At 39.1% G+C, this 16,586-nt stretch overlaps 1 protein-coding gene across 7 annotated transcripts in view; it reads left to right on the forward strand.

Annotated features, from left to right (window-relative positions):
- The window catches only part of DCLK1 (doublecortin like kinase 1), a 383,977-nt gene that overhangs the window by 331,125 nt on the left and 36,266 nt on the right, over positions 1 to 16,586 (forward strand). For all 7 annotated transcript variants that reach the window (XM_060191632.1, XM_060191631.1, XM_060191629.1 and 4 more), the window contains 4 exons: positions 5,095 to 5,228; positions 6,893 to 6,970; positions 7,388 to 7,484; positions 10,230 to 10,310. In XM_060191632.1, the coding sequence (XP_060047615.1) occupies positions 5,095 to 5,228; positions 6,893 to 6,970; positions 7,388 to 7,484; positions 10,230 to 10,310 (390 nt within the window). The remainder of the gene's footprint in view (positions 1 to 5,094; positions 5,229 to 6,892; positions 6,971 to 7,387; positions 7,485 to 10,229; positions 10,311 to 16,586) is intronic.

Genomic DNA, 16,586 nt, shown 5'->3' on the forward strand with positions numbered 1-16,586 from the left:
TTTTCTGGGTTTAATTCTAAAGCATGGAGATCATAAAGTGCAGATTTCAGTTATTCTTGCATAAATGTTACACTTCATTTCTTAGAGATTTTGTGATCCATTTTCCTTAGGAAGCATCGTAAAGGCTACATACCATGGCTAGCGGGAAACCAGTATCTTTTAAATGGGATACCATATTTTTTAAAAAGCAAATCAACTTTTTTTTTTCATGACTTTGTCGATTTCATGCCACTTTTGTTCAATTCTGTTTGGTGAAATAAGTTTTAATATATATTGAGTTCCTCTGTGAAAACTGGTCCAGCAGTTATTAATGATTCAGTGGTCAGAGTTTCAGTAGCATTATCCCTGAATTCATGGCAACAACTGGGAATTATATTTGTTCCAACACATCTGTTGTATTAGTCAGCTTTTAGTTTTTTATTATGGGAATCTTGGACTCCATTTAACTTGTTGTCCAGGTTATTTGTGAATGTTCATATTACTTTATGGCCACCGGCTGCATTTTATGACTATAAATTAACTCTTCTTTCAAATAACTTCTCCAAATGGTTTCATTCTAATACAAAGGAGATCAGGCATATGCCCAACCATCTACTGTTCTGCAAGTGAACACTACTGTGAAACCTCAAATAAATGAACAAGAAACAAACAAACAAACAAAAGAATAGGAAATCTATGAGGGGGATGGGATATGGAGTTCAGGTGGTGGGAATTATGTGAATTGTACCTCTCTTTTCCATTGGTTTTGTCAGTGTTTCCTTTTTATAAATAAAAATTAAAAAAAGAAAAAAGAAAAAGAAAAGAACTCCTCTGTAAAAATACCCATGTGCCAAAGCCTACATTCCTGACCTCTCACTGTATCTGTTCTTGGGAAGATATGCCATCCACTTTTAATTGGACCCTTTTTTCATAACTATTGCCATTTAACACATTTAGTCTGTCAAATCATGGGATGTCTTTATAGCTGTATAATAAACCCTAGAGAACAACTTCCCTGACTGTAGCCATCTGCAATGATCACAAGAGTAGCTTACAAAATACTGACAGTCTTTATGGTAATAGGATACATATGGCAGTCCACAATTATGTGTAGCTGCATTCAATTAGTGTTGTACAATTACACAGTTTTATTGCTTAGTTAAAACAGTGAAAGCACTACATACTGGGTAATTTGCACTAATCCCCATCTCTTTAATCGTTCCTCAGTATTTAAAATGTGAGGGAATATCTATAGTTTTTAAGGGGCCCAGGATGAACAGTAAGTTGTATCTCATGCTGTGAAGCCTCTTTGACAGTTAATGTACTTCCACCTCATGTATGGGTCACATTTAAAGGAAAAAAAAGCAAAAAGTTCTTGTGCCAGAACCTACTTGATGGATCAGACTGCTAAACCTGAACTCAGCAGTCTGTTCATGTCCTATTCTGCCTGATGGTAGTCAGGTGAAGAGACTAGCTGCGGAACAAGGTCAGAATTGCCTCAGGGATCTGGGTGAGGCAAGCAGGCAGCCTTGTCAGTGTGAACTTGTTAGAAGCTTTTTTCCAAATCTTAACTTTTAATTAAAACCTTCATTCTAAGTGGATTTATAGCTGCCATTTGGTGAAAATACTTTGTGGAGCTGGTGTTTAGAGGATGAATGTGTCAGGGAGTACACACATACATGTCTGGGTTTGAAACAGGTGCCACAGAGCAATCTGACTTTAAGAAGATTCTCATTACATTTTCAAATAGCCTTACTCATGCCCCTTTATAAACAGGCTGAGTAGGAGATGAGTGACTATAATTGGGGTTGTAGCATAAACTACATAGGGAGCCCCAGAATTAACTAAATTGAGTATACCTCAGGCAAGGGACTTTCCTATTGATAGAGAGAAAACACTGGAATATATTCTCTATCACTCAAACTATTGACAGAAAAAAATGCATTGAAACCTTGTTTCCTGCCCTGCCTGACAGTAAGTTAAACAAAATTCTGAACTAGAGACCTGGGAGTTTATTCACCTGCAGAAAACATTTTGCTAAATCATATCTGATGCACTTGTATCTAAAAACATTTTCACTTACTTGAGTTAGGCCTTTGTCTCTAAACTGTTGTCTCTCATAGTGTCATTTTAACCTTTTGTTGTTGTTGTTGTTCCTGAAAATTTTACTCTACTCTTTTTAAAGCAAAACAGAGGACATTGTTGAGATGATTAAAGAGAGGCAAAAAGTTTATTCAAATGATGGCTTCATTGTACCTTATTTATTTTGTTTTTTTCTTTTCTTTTTCTGTAGGAGGGAGGGAAAGAAAGCAACATTTTTTAATTTCAATGTTGTTTTGTTTTAGAAGTAGGGCTACCTTGAAGTAATCCCCATCTTATTTTAGGTAGTTTTAATGCCTCTTTTTTTTTTCCTCAATTACTGAAACTTTAAACGGCTCTGCCCAGTTATATTAAATATAATTGGCGTGTATGTTAACTTTTTATTAGAGATAGCCAACTATAAAACTTGCATTACATGTAAGTGAATTACTTCATCATTTCCAGAACTAAAATGTAATTCATGGTCAGATCTGCCAAGATCTTCATTTGTCTAACTTTTGATTAAGTTAGGTGACTGTTAGTGTGATATGTTTAGGGGGAAAAAAGATCCCCCCAAACTTTATACAAATGAAGGTGTGTGATTTGAAACCTGCACATCCTCACACACACACAAAAATGCATCATGAATGCGTAGACCTAACAGAACATCCTAGCAAAACATTATTTTGCATTTTAGAAAGGGTTGAGTAACACAGTGGCATTAAGAAAGTAGACAGTTCTGCCATGCCTAGGAAATAAACTTGGGGTAGGGGTAGGGGGTAGAGGTGGGGAGCTGTGCTAGATGGTTCTATCTCTGAGTTCTCTTCATGAAAAACCATAGCCTGCTATGTGAAAGACTGAATGACTGACATGCTAAGATTACAATGTAGGGTTTTTTTCTCTGTGAACTTTCAGACTGGAGACAAGACTATGTTTTGTAGCTCTCATGGCCTAGAGTCTCTCAGGGTTGTTTCTGCATACTGGGCCCTAAAGCAGGGAGGGTGGTGTCACCTCAGGTAACAACTGGTCAAAATCATATCTTAGAGGGACATGTGGCTAAAAGACATATGCTCTAACAACCCAAGTGCAGGTGACCCTTCTGGCTTCTGGATGGATGCCTGCCCAAGAGCACCCCAGACTTGATTGAGGCCAGGTCTTCAGGGACAGATATCCATGTTCTGAAGGTGGAGAGAATGTCAAACACTGTTTGATGGCCAGAAAAGACAGTCTCTCCAGAGCGAAGGAACTACCTGCCCACCTCTGCCAAGACAGATTCAAATGATCATTTGCAGCCTCACCGGGCAAATGTCTGCACTTTGTATAGCAGAGAAATGAGAATTTAATCTATTTTCTCAAAGGTGGGCAAGTTTGGGATATGAGTGATAGCAACAGGCCTGATATGTGAGGATGTGCTTCGCCGCATTAGCCTTCACACTGTAGCAAATGCAGAAGATCAGAGAGTGACAACAGAAGAACACACAGCCCTCAACATGAGGTCCATCACTACTTCCTGGAGGCATCTCCTGGCAACTGCTTTTGCTGGGCACACTCATACTAGCCTGGCACTGGGGTTTTCTTTTCTTGATCATCTTGATTCCAAGGGAGGGCACTGGATTAGAATCCTGAAATCCTTTTGACTTTTCCTTTGAAGTCAAAAAGATTTGGGGGGGGATATTTTTTTTAGAACAGATCCATTTGGTTTGATGGGGACTAGAATGAAAGGAGTATAAATAGTTGCCTGTGGCCACAAACCTCCTTTCCTTGATTTGTTGGGTGAAAGACTGGAGACTTTTACGGCTTTAATAAGGAAACCTGGACAGAATGCTGGCTCTGCACCTGATCAATCTTTCCAAATTGCCACAGGTGAAATGAAATGTTAATATCCCTTTCAATAATTAATTTAAAAATGTAAGTAGATCTTGCTGGAACTGTGGGGCACTGAAAAGAAGCCATTTTAATATACATGTAGTTTGCTTAATTACGAATGAATGGCATTTTAGAAGCATCTTACATGTTAAAATGGAGATAGGTTTATTTTTCAAAAATTGGAGATACTGTGCTAGAGGCTTTATACACATTATTTTGCAAAGCAATTTTAATTGTAGAAAAATGCCTGTAAAGTTTAGTGAGCAAAAATAGCCAACTCCTATAATCTGTCTAACCAGAGGCAAACACACCAGCAATTCCTTTCAGATATTTTTCATTGTGCAGATTGTTCCCTGATAGACATATTGTGCGAACCTTTCAGAAATCTGCCATTCTCACTTTCCAAGCTTAATGAATTTCAGTAACTACAAATTCACATAATCATTTTAATGTTATTTTTAAATTTTAAATGTTTTATTTTAGAGAGAGAGAAATACAGAAAGAGAGAGGGAGGGGACAGGTCACGTGGTACACCTGGTTAAGTGCATGTATTGCCATACACAGGAACGAGGCTCAAGCTTCTGGTCCCTACCTGAAGGGGAAAAGTTTCATGAGTGGTGAAACAGTGCTGCAGACCTCCCCACCCTCTCTTATTCTCTCTCGCTTTCTCCCTCTCCCTCCCTCTCCTCCTCATCCCCTCTTTCAATTTCTCTCTGTTCTATCAAATAAAATAAAGTTAAAAAAAAAAAGATGGAGGGATAATGAGAGAGACAAAGAGAAATACATATAAAAAAGACAACACTGCTCAATTCTGACTTATAGCAATGCTGGGGATTTAACCTGGGACCTCAGAGCCTCAGGTATGAAAGTCTTTACATAACAATTATGCTGTCTTCTCAACCCTACCATTTTGATTTTCATGGTACACCCCTAGCACTAAATACAACTTCACCTATTCAATGCATTTCTGTTTGTTGGTAGTTTACCCTGTTTTTGAATTCTTCATTAATCTAAAGAGAGGCAACCTTGGATGAATAACTTTGCATAATTGCCCAGCTTAGAATTACAAAAAAATATATAAGCTGATACCACAGTGTCATTCCACTTCTTCAGGAAAATTCTTGAGCTCTTGGTGTTCAGGTAATTTCGCTTTATTTATTTTTACCTTAGGTATATGAACACCAAGATGGAAGCAAATCACTGAAGCTGGGAGATTTTGGACTGGCCACCATTGTAGACGGCCCCCTGTATACAGTCTGTGGCACCCCAACATATGTGGCTCCAGAAATCATTGCAGAGACCGGGTAAGTTCTCCCCATGTGTGGATCGAAGGCCTGTGTTTGCTCCAGAATAGGAGATGATATGCTCCAGGTCTTTCCAAGCAGAACTATCAGGTTTCTTTCACTTTTTTTTTTTTTAAACCTTAAAATGGGAGCCATTTTCTGTTTTTCCCAACCAAGATTCCAATTTTTCTTAAAGCTTCCATTTGGCATTTGTTAAAGGTAGAGCAGCAGTTATTAACCCCAAAGTAAAAATGTTCGGACTAAGAGAGAAACAGGTGATGACTGGGCTGACACCTAGGTGTGCTGTGCATGCACCCTACTCAGTAAACTATTGTCAGCTAATGAGGAGTTTGTTTGTTTGTTTGTTTGTTTGTTTTTTGAATGTCAGGTCCTTGTGCCCATGTAATTCTACTGCTGCCACTGGACGTTTTCTCCTTTTAATTTCCAGATTTAAAAAAAATGGCGGGGCCAGGTGGTGGCGCAACTGGTTGAGCGCACATGTTACAATGAAAAAGGACCCAGGTTTGAGCCCCTGGTTCCCACCTGCAGGGGGAAAGCTTCATGAGTGGTGAAGCAGTGCTGCAGGTGTCTGTCTCTTTCCCTCTCTATCTTACCCTCTCCTCTCAATTTCTGGCTGTCTCTATCCAATAAATAAATAAAGCTAATATAAAAAATGGCAGAGAGAGAGAATGAGTCAAAATGAGAAGTTGAGGAGAGACACCACAGCATTGTTCCACCACTTGTGGAACTTCCCCTTGGTGCCACCAGATGTCCCCACTAAGGGTTTTTGTTTTTAACCAGGTGAGATATCTCCCAGTCATATTAATCAAATCTGAATGAGTTAGGAGCCTACAAGTAGAGCCATGTCTGACTACCCCCTGAAGGGCATGGCTACCATGAATCTTCAGATAACTCTCCAGAAGGGAGTGGCATGCAGGAAAAAGAAGAATCCTTCAGTCTCTTGAAGACTTTGGGTAGAACCCAGATTTTACATGGAATAATTTCATCATCTTGTGCAAAACTGTTTATCCCTCTGTTGTATGGTGAAGGATAGAGCTTAACTTTTAGTACTGATTTAATGTGGTGAGCAGATAGATGTTGACTCACAATGATATACACCTAAAACCTTTATAGTGCAGTGTTTCTTCAATATTAAAAATATTTTTAACTATTTACCATTTTCTGTTTTTTCTTACTTATCCTTTTGAACCTTGATTTGCTTATCTTTAATATCTATCCTGTACAAATTACAGAAAGCAGAATAGGATAATGTATGTACATATTTTATAAACTGGAGAATATCCTGCATGAAATTAGCATTTCTAAACTCAGGGAGTGAGGTAGCCTCCAGGGTCCTTTCCTGTGTTAAAATTAATATGACTATAATAAGTCCCTTTCACTGAAACCCTTCCCTTCCTGATATTTGAATATGATCCTATGAATTAAGCTAACAATGTGCTACTTTGATTTTTGTTCATGTGCCTCAGGTAGTCTCTTTTTATTACTCCTTCCTTGAACCCTTGGATTTAGCTGGTAATTTTTAGTTTTGTGTTAAATTTCTGTTTTGTTCCTGTTGGTTTGGGTTCTGATTTATCAGTATAGTAGAAGTCATCTATTTTGCCATACACCGCACATAATTTGTCCTGATCTGACTTTGCTAACTCTAACATCACTTACTTTTCCAGATATGGCCTCAAGGTGGACATCTGGGCAGCTGGTGTAATCACTTACATCCTGCTGTGTGGTTTCCCTCCATTCCGTGGGTATGAGCAGCAATATTTTATTCAGTACCAACAAAGCATTTCTCTATTCTCTGAATGATCCATTTGGCCTTCTTACACAAAGGAGCCTGCAGCAGGAAGAGAGAGCATAATGCAAACTACATTTATAATGCCTTTTTCTTTTTCATGTTTTGCATGCTAATTTAGATGCCTGCCATAAGTCCCCTCATATAATTAAAAAAATCATTCTGTCTTAATTTATCAAAGTAGTTCTGTATTGACATTTTGAATTGCTTAAACACACACACACACACACACACACACACACACACACACACACACATTTTATGCATTCATGGGGAAAAGAAGGTTTCCAGTGCATAAGACTGAAAAGACAGACCCTGAGTTGATAATCTGGTGCTGTTTTTTTTTTCCTCTTGTTGTTGTTCATCTAAACAGAAGTGGTGATGACCAAGAAGTGCTTTTTGATCAGATATTGATGGGGCAAGTGGACTTTCCTTCTCCATACTGGGATAATGTTTCCGATTCGGCAAAGGTATGTTTCCGGTGACTTCTTCTATGTAGCCTGTGTGTTGTAATGGGATTATTGATTCTGAACCCCTGTATGCATATGGGCTAGTGATATCCTAAACATGATTTCTGTGCCCATTTTTGTTGTAATTGTTGTATTTCCCAAGATTTGTAGTCATCAAGTCACTGCTTCATAGCCATCTCATCTTATCAAATGTCTCTGCTTCTTGGACTTCACCTTTCCCTGTTATCAGTCCAGTTATGCTGCTGTGACTTCTTGCTGTGCTCTACCCACCCAGGTTTGAGCCCTTCTCATATTTCTGTATGATTTATTACTTCACCTCTTTCCAATCTTGACTTAATGCCAACAACTTCTCAGTGACACTTTCCCAGATGACCTTACTTCCAATTAAAGTTCTTATCACCTACGTAGCTCATGTTCTTCTCTACTCTGTTGATCTCTATAGCACTTACACCCCTACACCTGGCTAGCATACCATCTATCTGTCCTTACCTACCTAAATGCTAGATCTAGAGTTAGTTACATCTTACTTATGGAGTTTCTTTTCTTACTCTCCCACTAGAATGCAAATTTGTCAAGATAAGGATTTTTATCTATTTTGTTTATTGTTGTGTCACTGCTAAAAGTGACCAGTCAGTACATAACTGATGTTCATTCCATATGAATTAATGAGTAAGTTGAGTCATTAATTAAGGTGTAAAAGTTCAATGTGAGTTGAAATAAATAAGAACAACATCATGAAGAAGTTATTATTTAAATTGGACTTTTTATAGCCAGGATTTATAAGCAAAGGGAAGCAAAAGGTATGGTTTATGCTCCACTAGTCTAAAAAAAAAAAAAAAAAAAACCTTTAAGGAAACTATAAAAAAGTATTCACTGAGACATTAGAGTAGACTGTGAGATCTAAAGGAAACTTTTTAATTGACCCCTCAAACTTGCATATCTAAGTATTGACTCAATTTCTTAAAGAATGATTTTGAGAAATAACTATCTTTTCATTATTTAGCATGTATGTGATTTTCGTTTTGCTGTGTGTCCTGAGTATGAATTCTATTTAAAACCTGATACCTAGTACCTGACCACATTCTATAGAAAATGATGTTTTAGACCCAAGTCTTTCATTTTCTTCAACTGTCTGGAAATTTACCTCTGGACCTAGGAAAATGTGGGGAATTAAGAGATGTGTCAGAGAAAAGACACAAAGGTAAAGGAAGATAGGGAAATACAACTGAAATGTTGGGGATAGAAGTGCTTTCAACTATAAACAGGCTCCACAAGAAATTGTCCAGCTTTCAAGACCATCACCTCATAATATGAGGGTTGAAAGTCACTGACAGAGCCCATGCCACCTAGCAAAGGACTTCACATTTAATAATTTCTTTAATAAGTCCAGGTCCAAGTTAAAAAGTGAAGGCAGAATCACTCCTCCAGTGAAATAAACCATCCCCAACATGGAATGATCTCAGAGCCTGTGACTGTAAGGAATTAGCTATCTTCCAGTTAAGCCTTTTGTTATGTAGGAACTTTGAATTGAATGAATAATGTATAACCAATTCAGTATTCAAACTCAAGGTGCACTTTTCTGGTCCAAATCAATTTGGCCTTATGGGAAGCTTCATTCATTACAAAAACTTTTAAAAAATTATTTTTTGACAGTTCTGAGTTTTTTAGTTGGTTGATCTGGAAATATTTGAAGCAATTTTTAATACATTTCCTTTTAATCCCTTGCATACTAAGGAGTAGTTTCTATTAAACTAACTGGCTGCTAGTAATTCTATATGTTTTCTTTAGTTCTTTCTTTCAAGCTAAGTATGCCATTTGCAAATACATTTTTGTCTTTAAGCTGCCAAAATGAAAACCTTAAAAATTTCTGAAATACGATTTTTTTATAATCACTTAGAAGTCTGTCCTTAAAGAGTTAAACTCCTAGACAAAATTTTAAAAAGAAGAATGTTAATTCTTTAACCTGTACAATATCTTCTCTACTGAAACATTTTTATGGAATTGATTTTAATGCTAATTTCATTTTATTCTCTCAACTACAAGCTATATATATGTGTGTGTGTGTGTATATATATATATATATAGTCACCTTTCTTTCAATTTTTAAAGATTTTATTCAGGTAGCTGTGGGAAAGTTGTGGATATATGCAAGATTTAGAACCTTTAAAGATGCTTCATCAAATTAAAAGATGTCCAGATTTTTATCTTAAAAGAATGAGATATCCTGGGGATTTATCCTAAGGAACCAAACACACCCAATCAAAAAGCTTTATGTACACCTATATTCATAGCAGCACAACTTGTAATAGCCAAAACCTGGAAGCAACCCAGGTGTCCAACAACAGATGAGTGGCTGAGTAAGTTGTGGTTTATATACACAATGGAATACTACTCAGCGATTTAAAATGGTGACTTCACCTTCTTCACCCTGTCTTGGATGGAGCTTGAAGGAATCATGTTGAATGAGATAAGTCAGAAACAAAGGGATGAATATGGGATGATCTCACTGATAGAAGTTGAGAAACAAGATCAGAAGGGAAAACACTAAGCAGAACTTGGACTGGAGTTGGTGTGTTGCACCAAAGTCAAAGACTCTGGGGGTGGGGGTGGGGTTCAGATTCCTCTAGGAAATGTTATGCATGTACAGACGATTGTATTTTACTGTCAACTGTAAACCACTAATGCCCCAATAAAGAAATTTAAAAAAAATAATGAGACAAATGGAATCTAATGTTCCCATTACAGGAGCTCATTACCATGATGCTGTTGGTGAATGTTGACCAGCGATTTTCAGCCTTGCAAGTCCTTGAGCATCCCTGGGTTAATGTAAGTGACTGACAGCCTTCCTTATATTAACTCTATTTTCTTTCTTTTTTTTTTTTTTTTGGTTCTTCTTCTTCTTCTCCTCCTCCTCCTCCTCCTCTTTCTCCTTCTTCTTCATGATGTTGCCTTCATGTGAAGGTATTGTTTGTTTGTTTATATTTGTCCTCCTATCACCAAATGTGCCGGAACAGTCACGGAATCTCAGACTTGTATCACCAGGGCCTTGGATATACCAGCGCTGACATATTCACAGCCCCTTGCAAATGTTTGATATGATTCCAGTGGCACTGCAGAGATGTGCTTCTCCACTCCACCAGCTGTGGTCTGTGACCCAGATTAGGGCTGAATAGTTACTACTGAGACAGAGCAGACTTTGAGTCAGCACTACTTTTCTGACATGTCTTCCCAGAATACAAATGACCCAGAGGTCTCTGAGTAAGCTTCAGAGTTATTCTGCTGCAAAAGTTCTCAAACTTGCATGAATTCACTTGTCACCTGGAAATCTTGTTGAAATACAGCCTCAGGGAGCTGTGTGGTAGTACATTCAGTTAAGGGCAGATGCTACCATGCTCAAGGACCTGAGTTCGATTCCCCACTCCCCATCTTAGGAGGGAAGCTTCACTAGTGGTAAAGTCTTTCTCCCTCCTATCTTAGTTTCTCTCTGTCCTATCCGATTAAAAAAAAAAATAGTGAAAAGAAAGGAAGGAAGGAAGGAAGGAAGGAAGGAAGGAAGGAAGGAAGGAAGAAAAATGGCCTCCAGAAGCTGTGGATTTGTATTGCTGGCATCAAGCCCCACTGATAACTCTGGTGGCAGGAAAGAGAAAGAAAGAAAGAAAGAAAGAAAGAAAGAAAGAAAGAAAGAAAGAAAGAAAGAAAGAAAGGAAGGAAGGAAGGGAAAGAAAGAGAGGGGAAGAAAGAAGGAAAAAGAAAGAGAGAAAGGAAGAAAGAAAGAGGAAGAAAGGAAGAGAGGGAGGGAGGGAAAGGAAGAAATGCAGCCTTGAGGGAAGTATGTCATTATGACATTCTGACTTTCTGTCAAGTCCTTTGCTATTAACTGCTGATCCTATTTTAACTACAAAGGTCTAGTTATCTTTCTTTAGATGTGAATGAATTTTCCAGAGGACAGTCATTATTATTTAACCCTACGTCTCACTGCAACTTACTGATTTGTTTCAAGTAGCAATACTAATAGACTAATATACTGTTTAACAGAGCTTTTGCAGGATTGTTTTTAATATATACATATAAATGAAGCCAATAATGTTCTTTGAGACACCTTATGATCTAGGTTCTGTTGTCACCCTACTGACCTATGTAGAAGCTACAAGGCTAGATTTGAGAGTTCTTCCTGCTGGAATATAAGATATAGACTAGGATCTAGACTTGGACAGGGTGATAGACATTGATAAATGAACATTTATTACCTCTTGGATAAAAATATTCCCAGCATCCCTACTTCTTTGAGTAGCCAGTTTGTAAGTTTAAGACAACAAAACATCCCACTTCTCTCAGTGATAGCCCTGAGGATTAGTCAAGTGCTTTTTCAAAATTAACTATTTACTGAGGACATGGTGTTATTGAAAGCACAGTGTTGAGAGACACTACAGGTGAAGTGAAAGAAAGTAGTATGCTATTCACTATCTGCCACTCGATGACCTTAGGTCACCATTCTAGCACTTAATGCATTGGAACCTAGTCCCTCACACCCAGCTGGAAAGATACAGATATATGGCAGGAAAATATCATAATGTGAGTATGTAGACATACACAGGTAAGGTTTGTTTATAGTGCTTTCATATTGCAGAGCTTCCTGACTAAGGTACAGATGAGCAAAGATATTAATTCCGTTTGGAATACTGGGCCAGGGCACAAGAGTGGCCAGTGGTAGCTTGCAACCTCAACAACTTTGCATTCACCTGGATTCTAAGCAGAAATCACCCTCTTACAGGTTGGGTGGTGGCTCTCTCTCTCTCTCTCCCCCCCTCCCCCTCTCCCCCCCCCACTTCTTCTATTAAAGAAAATAAAAAGATAAAATGAAAGGAAATGACTACTGGAAACACTGGAGCTGTGCAGCCACCCAGCCCCAGCTATAACTCAGGTGGCAGGAAAAAAAGAAGGAAGGAAGGACAGAAGGAAGGAAAAAAGCAAATTCACTTCTTTGAAGTGTGAAAGGTTAGGAAGCAGCTCATGAAAAGCAACATAACAAGCCCACGAGATAGACTTGGTCAAGGTGACAGAGACTATGGTAGGTGACTTGCACCAAAGCACCCAATTTGGTGATTGAAACAAAATTTGCAGCCAGGTGTCCCCACTCCCCAGCCCAGTTGCTTCACAGCCCTGTGTGCCCATCCTGTTCCGTCCCCTCCTTTGTCACACAGGAAAACACTGTGGATGTTGCAGAAGAGTGTGTTATCATACCAGCTGCATCAAGTGAGTTCATACAAGCAAACAAACTTGCCACAGTAACTCACTGCACTGGTGGTTCCTTTCCCTGGGGGTACAAGGTAGCAGAATCACATTTTAGCCACAGGCCTTTTGGGTGGCAGCAGTTGGGTTGTAGGGTGACCTGCATTCTCTTTGAAAGGCTACAGTCCACACTTATATAATTGCACACAATTATAAAATTGCAAGATGTCCCTGCAACATTTGGCAGTGTGACTTCACAGAACAAGTCAGAACATCTCTGAGGTTCATGAAGAGAGATCGATGAATTTGCTGTGTAGGTTCATACATGTTAGATTCTCCAATATATACTTTTATTTTTGTAAATGTTTTATTCATTTATTTACTTATTGGATAAAGACAGAGAGAAATCAAGAGAGGGAGAGAGAAAGGTAGATAATTGTAGCATTGTTTCACTACTCATGAAGCTTTCCCATCTCCCCACTCCCAGACGTGAGGACCGGGACTTGAACCCAGATCCTTGCTCTTGGTAATGTGTGTACTCTATGGGGTGTGCTCCTGAAAGGACCCAATTCTCCAATACGTTATCATCAGAGGGCATTGTCTGCCACGCCCACCCTCCAGGCATTTTGTTTGATGCAACCAGACAGCTCTCCAAGGCCCTGAGTAAAGGTCCTTAGTCAGCATTTATGGGAAGGGAGGATGCCATGAAATGCTTCCTAGAGGAGGAGATATAGGTGCTGTGCCCTGGAGGAGACTGGGAAAGACACACCCAGCAGGATGTGAATATCTTCTGTATGACAGCTTAATGCAGGGGAGCAAATGTGTGCGTGTGGGGCAGGCAAAGGGGCTTTAGTGTATTATTGGAGCAGCATAATCCCTTGCCCAGATTCCAAACCAAATGACCTTACATTAAATAATATCCCTCCTCAGTGAGTTATAGAAACAATTAAAACTTGATTGTTACCTCTGAAAAACTGCATTGATCTTTTTCTAGGGCATCACTTCCATTTTACACTTGGGCCCTCTGCATTGATAATTGGGGCTCACTGCTCCCTCCTGAGCTGGGGCATAGACCAGTCCTTTTAGTTTTCCTTCTCAGCTTCCCTGAACACATCTCCCCAAAGCAAAGAAGATGCCATTTAAGAAATTCTCAAGATTTAAAACTGAATGGCCTTTATGTAATGTAAACAAAACTTAGAGAAAAATACACCGGTTTTAGCAAAAAAAAAAAAAACTGCAGAATATGAATATGAATGCTTCACTTTCACTTTTGCAGTTATATTTTTGTAGTGAATGGATCCCAAAACTGCTTGGTTTGGGTCCTAAAATAATCTATGAAACTTATTATAAGCTTTCAGCATTTTGTATTTTTGGAGGTATTTGCATACAATAAATGAACAGCTAATCAATCAAAATAAATAGGGAATCCTTAAATGACCAGTAATGAGACATTTTGCATTTGGCAATCAAATTATACATGATCACCCTGGAGGAAACTACCTAAGAGCCAGGGCAGGCAATGTGATTACTTGAGCCCTCAGGAAGGGGGTGGAGAGCTTGTCCTGTGCTCTCATTTGTCCTCATTTTCCTTATTGCTTGTACAATGACCTTTTCACCTCATGCCCTTAGAATTATGGAACAGGGAATTGAGTCTGAGAACAATAGTATTAAAACATCTAGCCTACAAAAGTCACTTTATTTTATTTTGGTCACCAGGGTTACCACTAGGGCTTCACACCTGCACAATTCCTTTACTGCCCATATACGATTTGTATGTATATGTGTGTATTCTTAGAGGACTCTTCCTCTAAGAGTGGAGATAGAGGGAGAATGAGAGATACCGCAGCAAGACTCCACTGCCCATGAAGCTTCCCCATGCTTCTCCTGTGTAACATCTAGGGACTCAAACTTAGATCCTCCTGAGGGTAAAATCTATGTTCCACCAGCTGAGCTGTCTTCCAAACCCTAAACATCTCCTAACCTGAATTCAGGAGCTTCCTTCAGGCTCACATACTGTCTTTACTATCTGGGTCATAATTTCTTTTTAAATTATTGTTATTATTATTTTATTTTAATAGAACAGATAGAAATTGAGAGGGGGGAATCTAAAGAGATACACCTGCAGCACTACTTCACTGCTCATGAAGCTTCCTCCCTGCAAGTAGAGGACTAGGGACTTGAACCCAGGCCCTTGCACATGAGAATGTCTGCCTTCAACCAGGTGCGCCACTGCCTGATTGAAGTGCCACTGCCTCCTTGTTTTTACACTCTGAGTAGAAGCCTTACTATGCTCCCTACTGACTTCTGCTCGGTGACTAGAAGAGTTAGGAGGCCTCTTGGTGGATTGTCCCAAAGAGTCGGGGTGGGGGTCCTCAAACAACACCACAGTGCAGCCAGCCAGTTGTGAGAGAAAAAGGGATTCCCTGAAGGAACTCTAGTGAACTTGCCTGAGTGACCTCAGCATGGTCATTTAAATCACTTGGAGCCAAGTATCTATAAAAATGAAGACCATAGACTCCCAAGTTGTCATGGGGATAGAGAAGGAATCTTATATTTGAAGAATTTGAGAAGACAATCCTACGTATGAGTTCTTCATAGATAATAATTGTTGGGGAATTGGAATCTGAGCTGAGCAACAACTCTTGTCATTTCTTGCTATGTGCTAATAAAACGCAGGTGGTTAGTGCAACAAGGGCAACAAAAATGGGGAAAATGGCCTCCTGGAGCAGTGGATTCCTAGTGTAGGCACTGAGCCCCAGCGATAACCCTGGAAGATGGTGATCCATGTTGGCATATGAGAATTGTGATTAAGGAGGAAGACCCCTTCATTAAAAAAAAAAAAAATCCCATTTGTGTGCACCAGATAGTTATCAGGGTTTTATCTAGGACTCAGTGTGTGTACCATTCCACCTTCCCTGATGGTTTTTTCTCCCTTCCTTCCTTCCTTCCTTTCTTTCTTTTTTATTTTTTTGGACAGAAAAGAGAAATAGAGAGGATGACAGAAAGGGAGAAGAGAGACAGCCACAGCAATGCCCCACTGCTCATGAAGCTTTCTCTCCTGTGTGTGAAGACCAGTGGTTTGAGCCTGGGTGCTTGTGCATGGTACCATGTGTGCTCTACAGGATGAGCTGCCAGTGGCCCCTCAGTGCTAAAATTTTACCAGTGTTTTACTGCCAATCATTTTTTCTAATTTACTGATAAGAAAAACTGAGACATCTCTAGCACAAAGTTCACCAAAGTCTCTAACATTAGACCCAATGCCTAGGTTTTGCCCCTATGAAAGTTTGACTTAACTGGTCTTCCCTGATATCTGTTTTGTAGTTTTTCTGTACAAACAACCAGATGAGAGTCAGATGATAGCTTACCTAGTAGAGTGCCTACTTTACCATGAGTAAGGACCTGAGTTTTAACCACTGACCTCCACATGGGAGCTTCATGCAAAGGAACAGTGGAATATCACAGATGTGAAGTCCCAATGAGAAAAAAGCAGAGTGGGAACAAACAAAAAAGCAAAATAAAAACACTCTTAGGTTATTATAACATGAAACCTAGACCAAGATTGAGAACCTCTGTCCTAGTATAAAGACTGGTTTAAACAGTCCACATATAATTACTTCACTGATTCAAAACTTTCTATTATCTTCTATGTATTTACATTTTATTTATTTTTTAAATTTATTTATTTATGAAATGGAAATACTGACAAGATAAGATAAGAGGAGTACAATTCCCACCATCAGAGCTCCATATTCCATCCCCTCCCCTGATAGCTTTCCTATTCTTTAACCCTCTGGGAGTATGGACCCAGGGTCATTATGGGGTGCAGAAGGTGGAAGGTCTGGCTTCTGTAATTGCTTCCCCACTGAACATGGG

Source organism: Erinaceus europaeus, chromosome 5 (assembly GCF_950295315.1).
Source record: "Erinaceus europaeus chromosome 5, mEriEur2.1, whole genome shotgun sequence".
Classification (NCBI taxonomy): Eukaryota; Metazoa; Chordata; class Mammalia; order Eulipotyphla; family Erinaceidae; genus Erinaceus; species Erinaceus europaeus.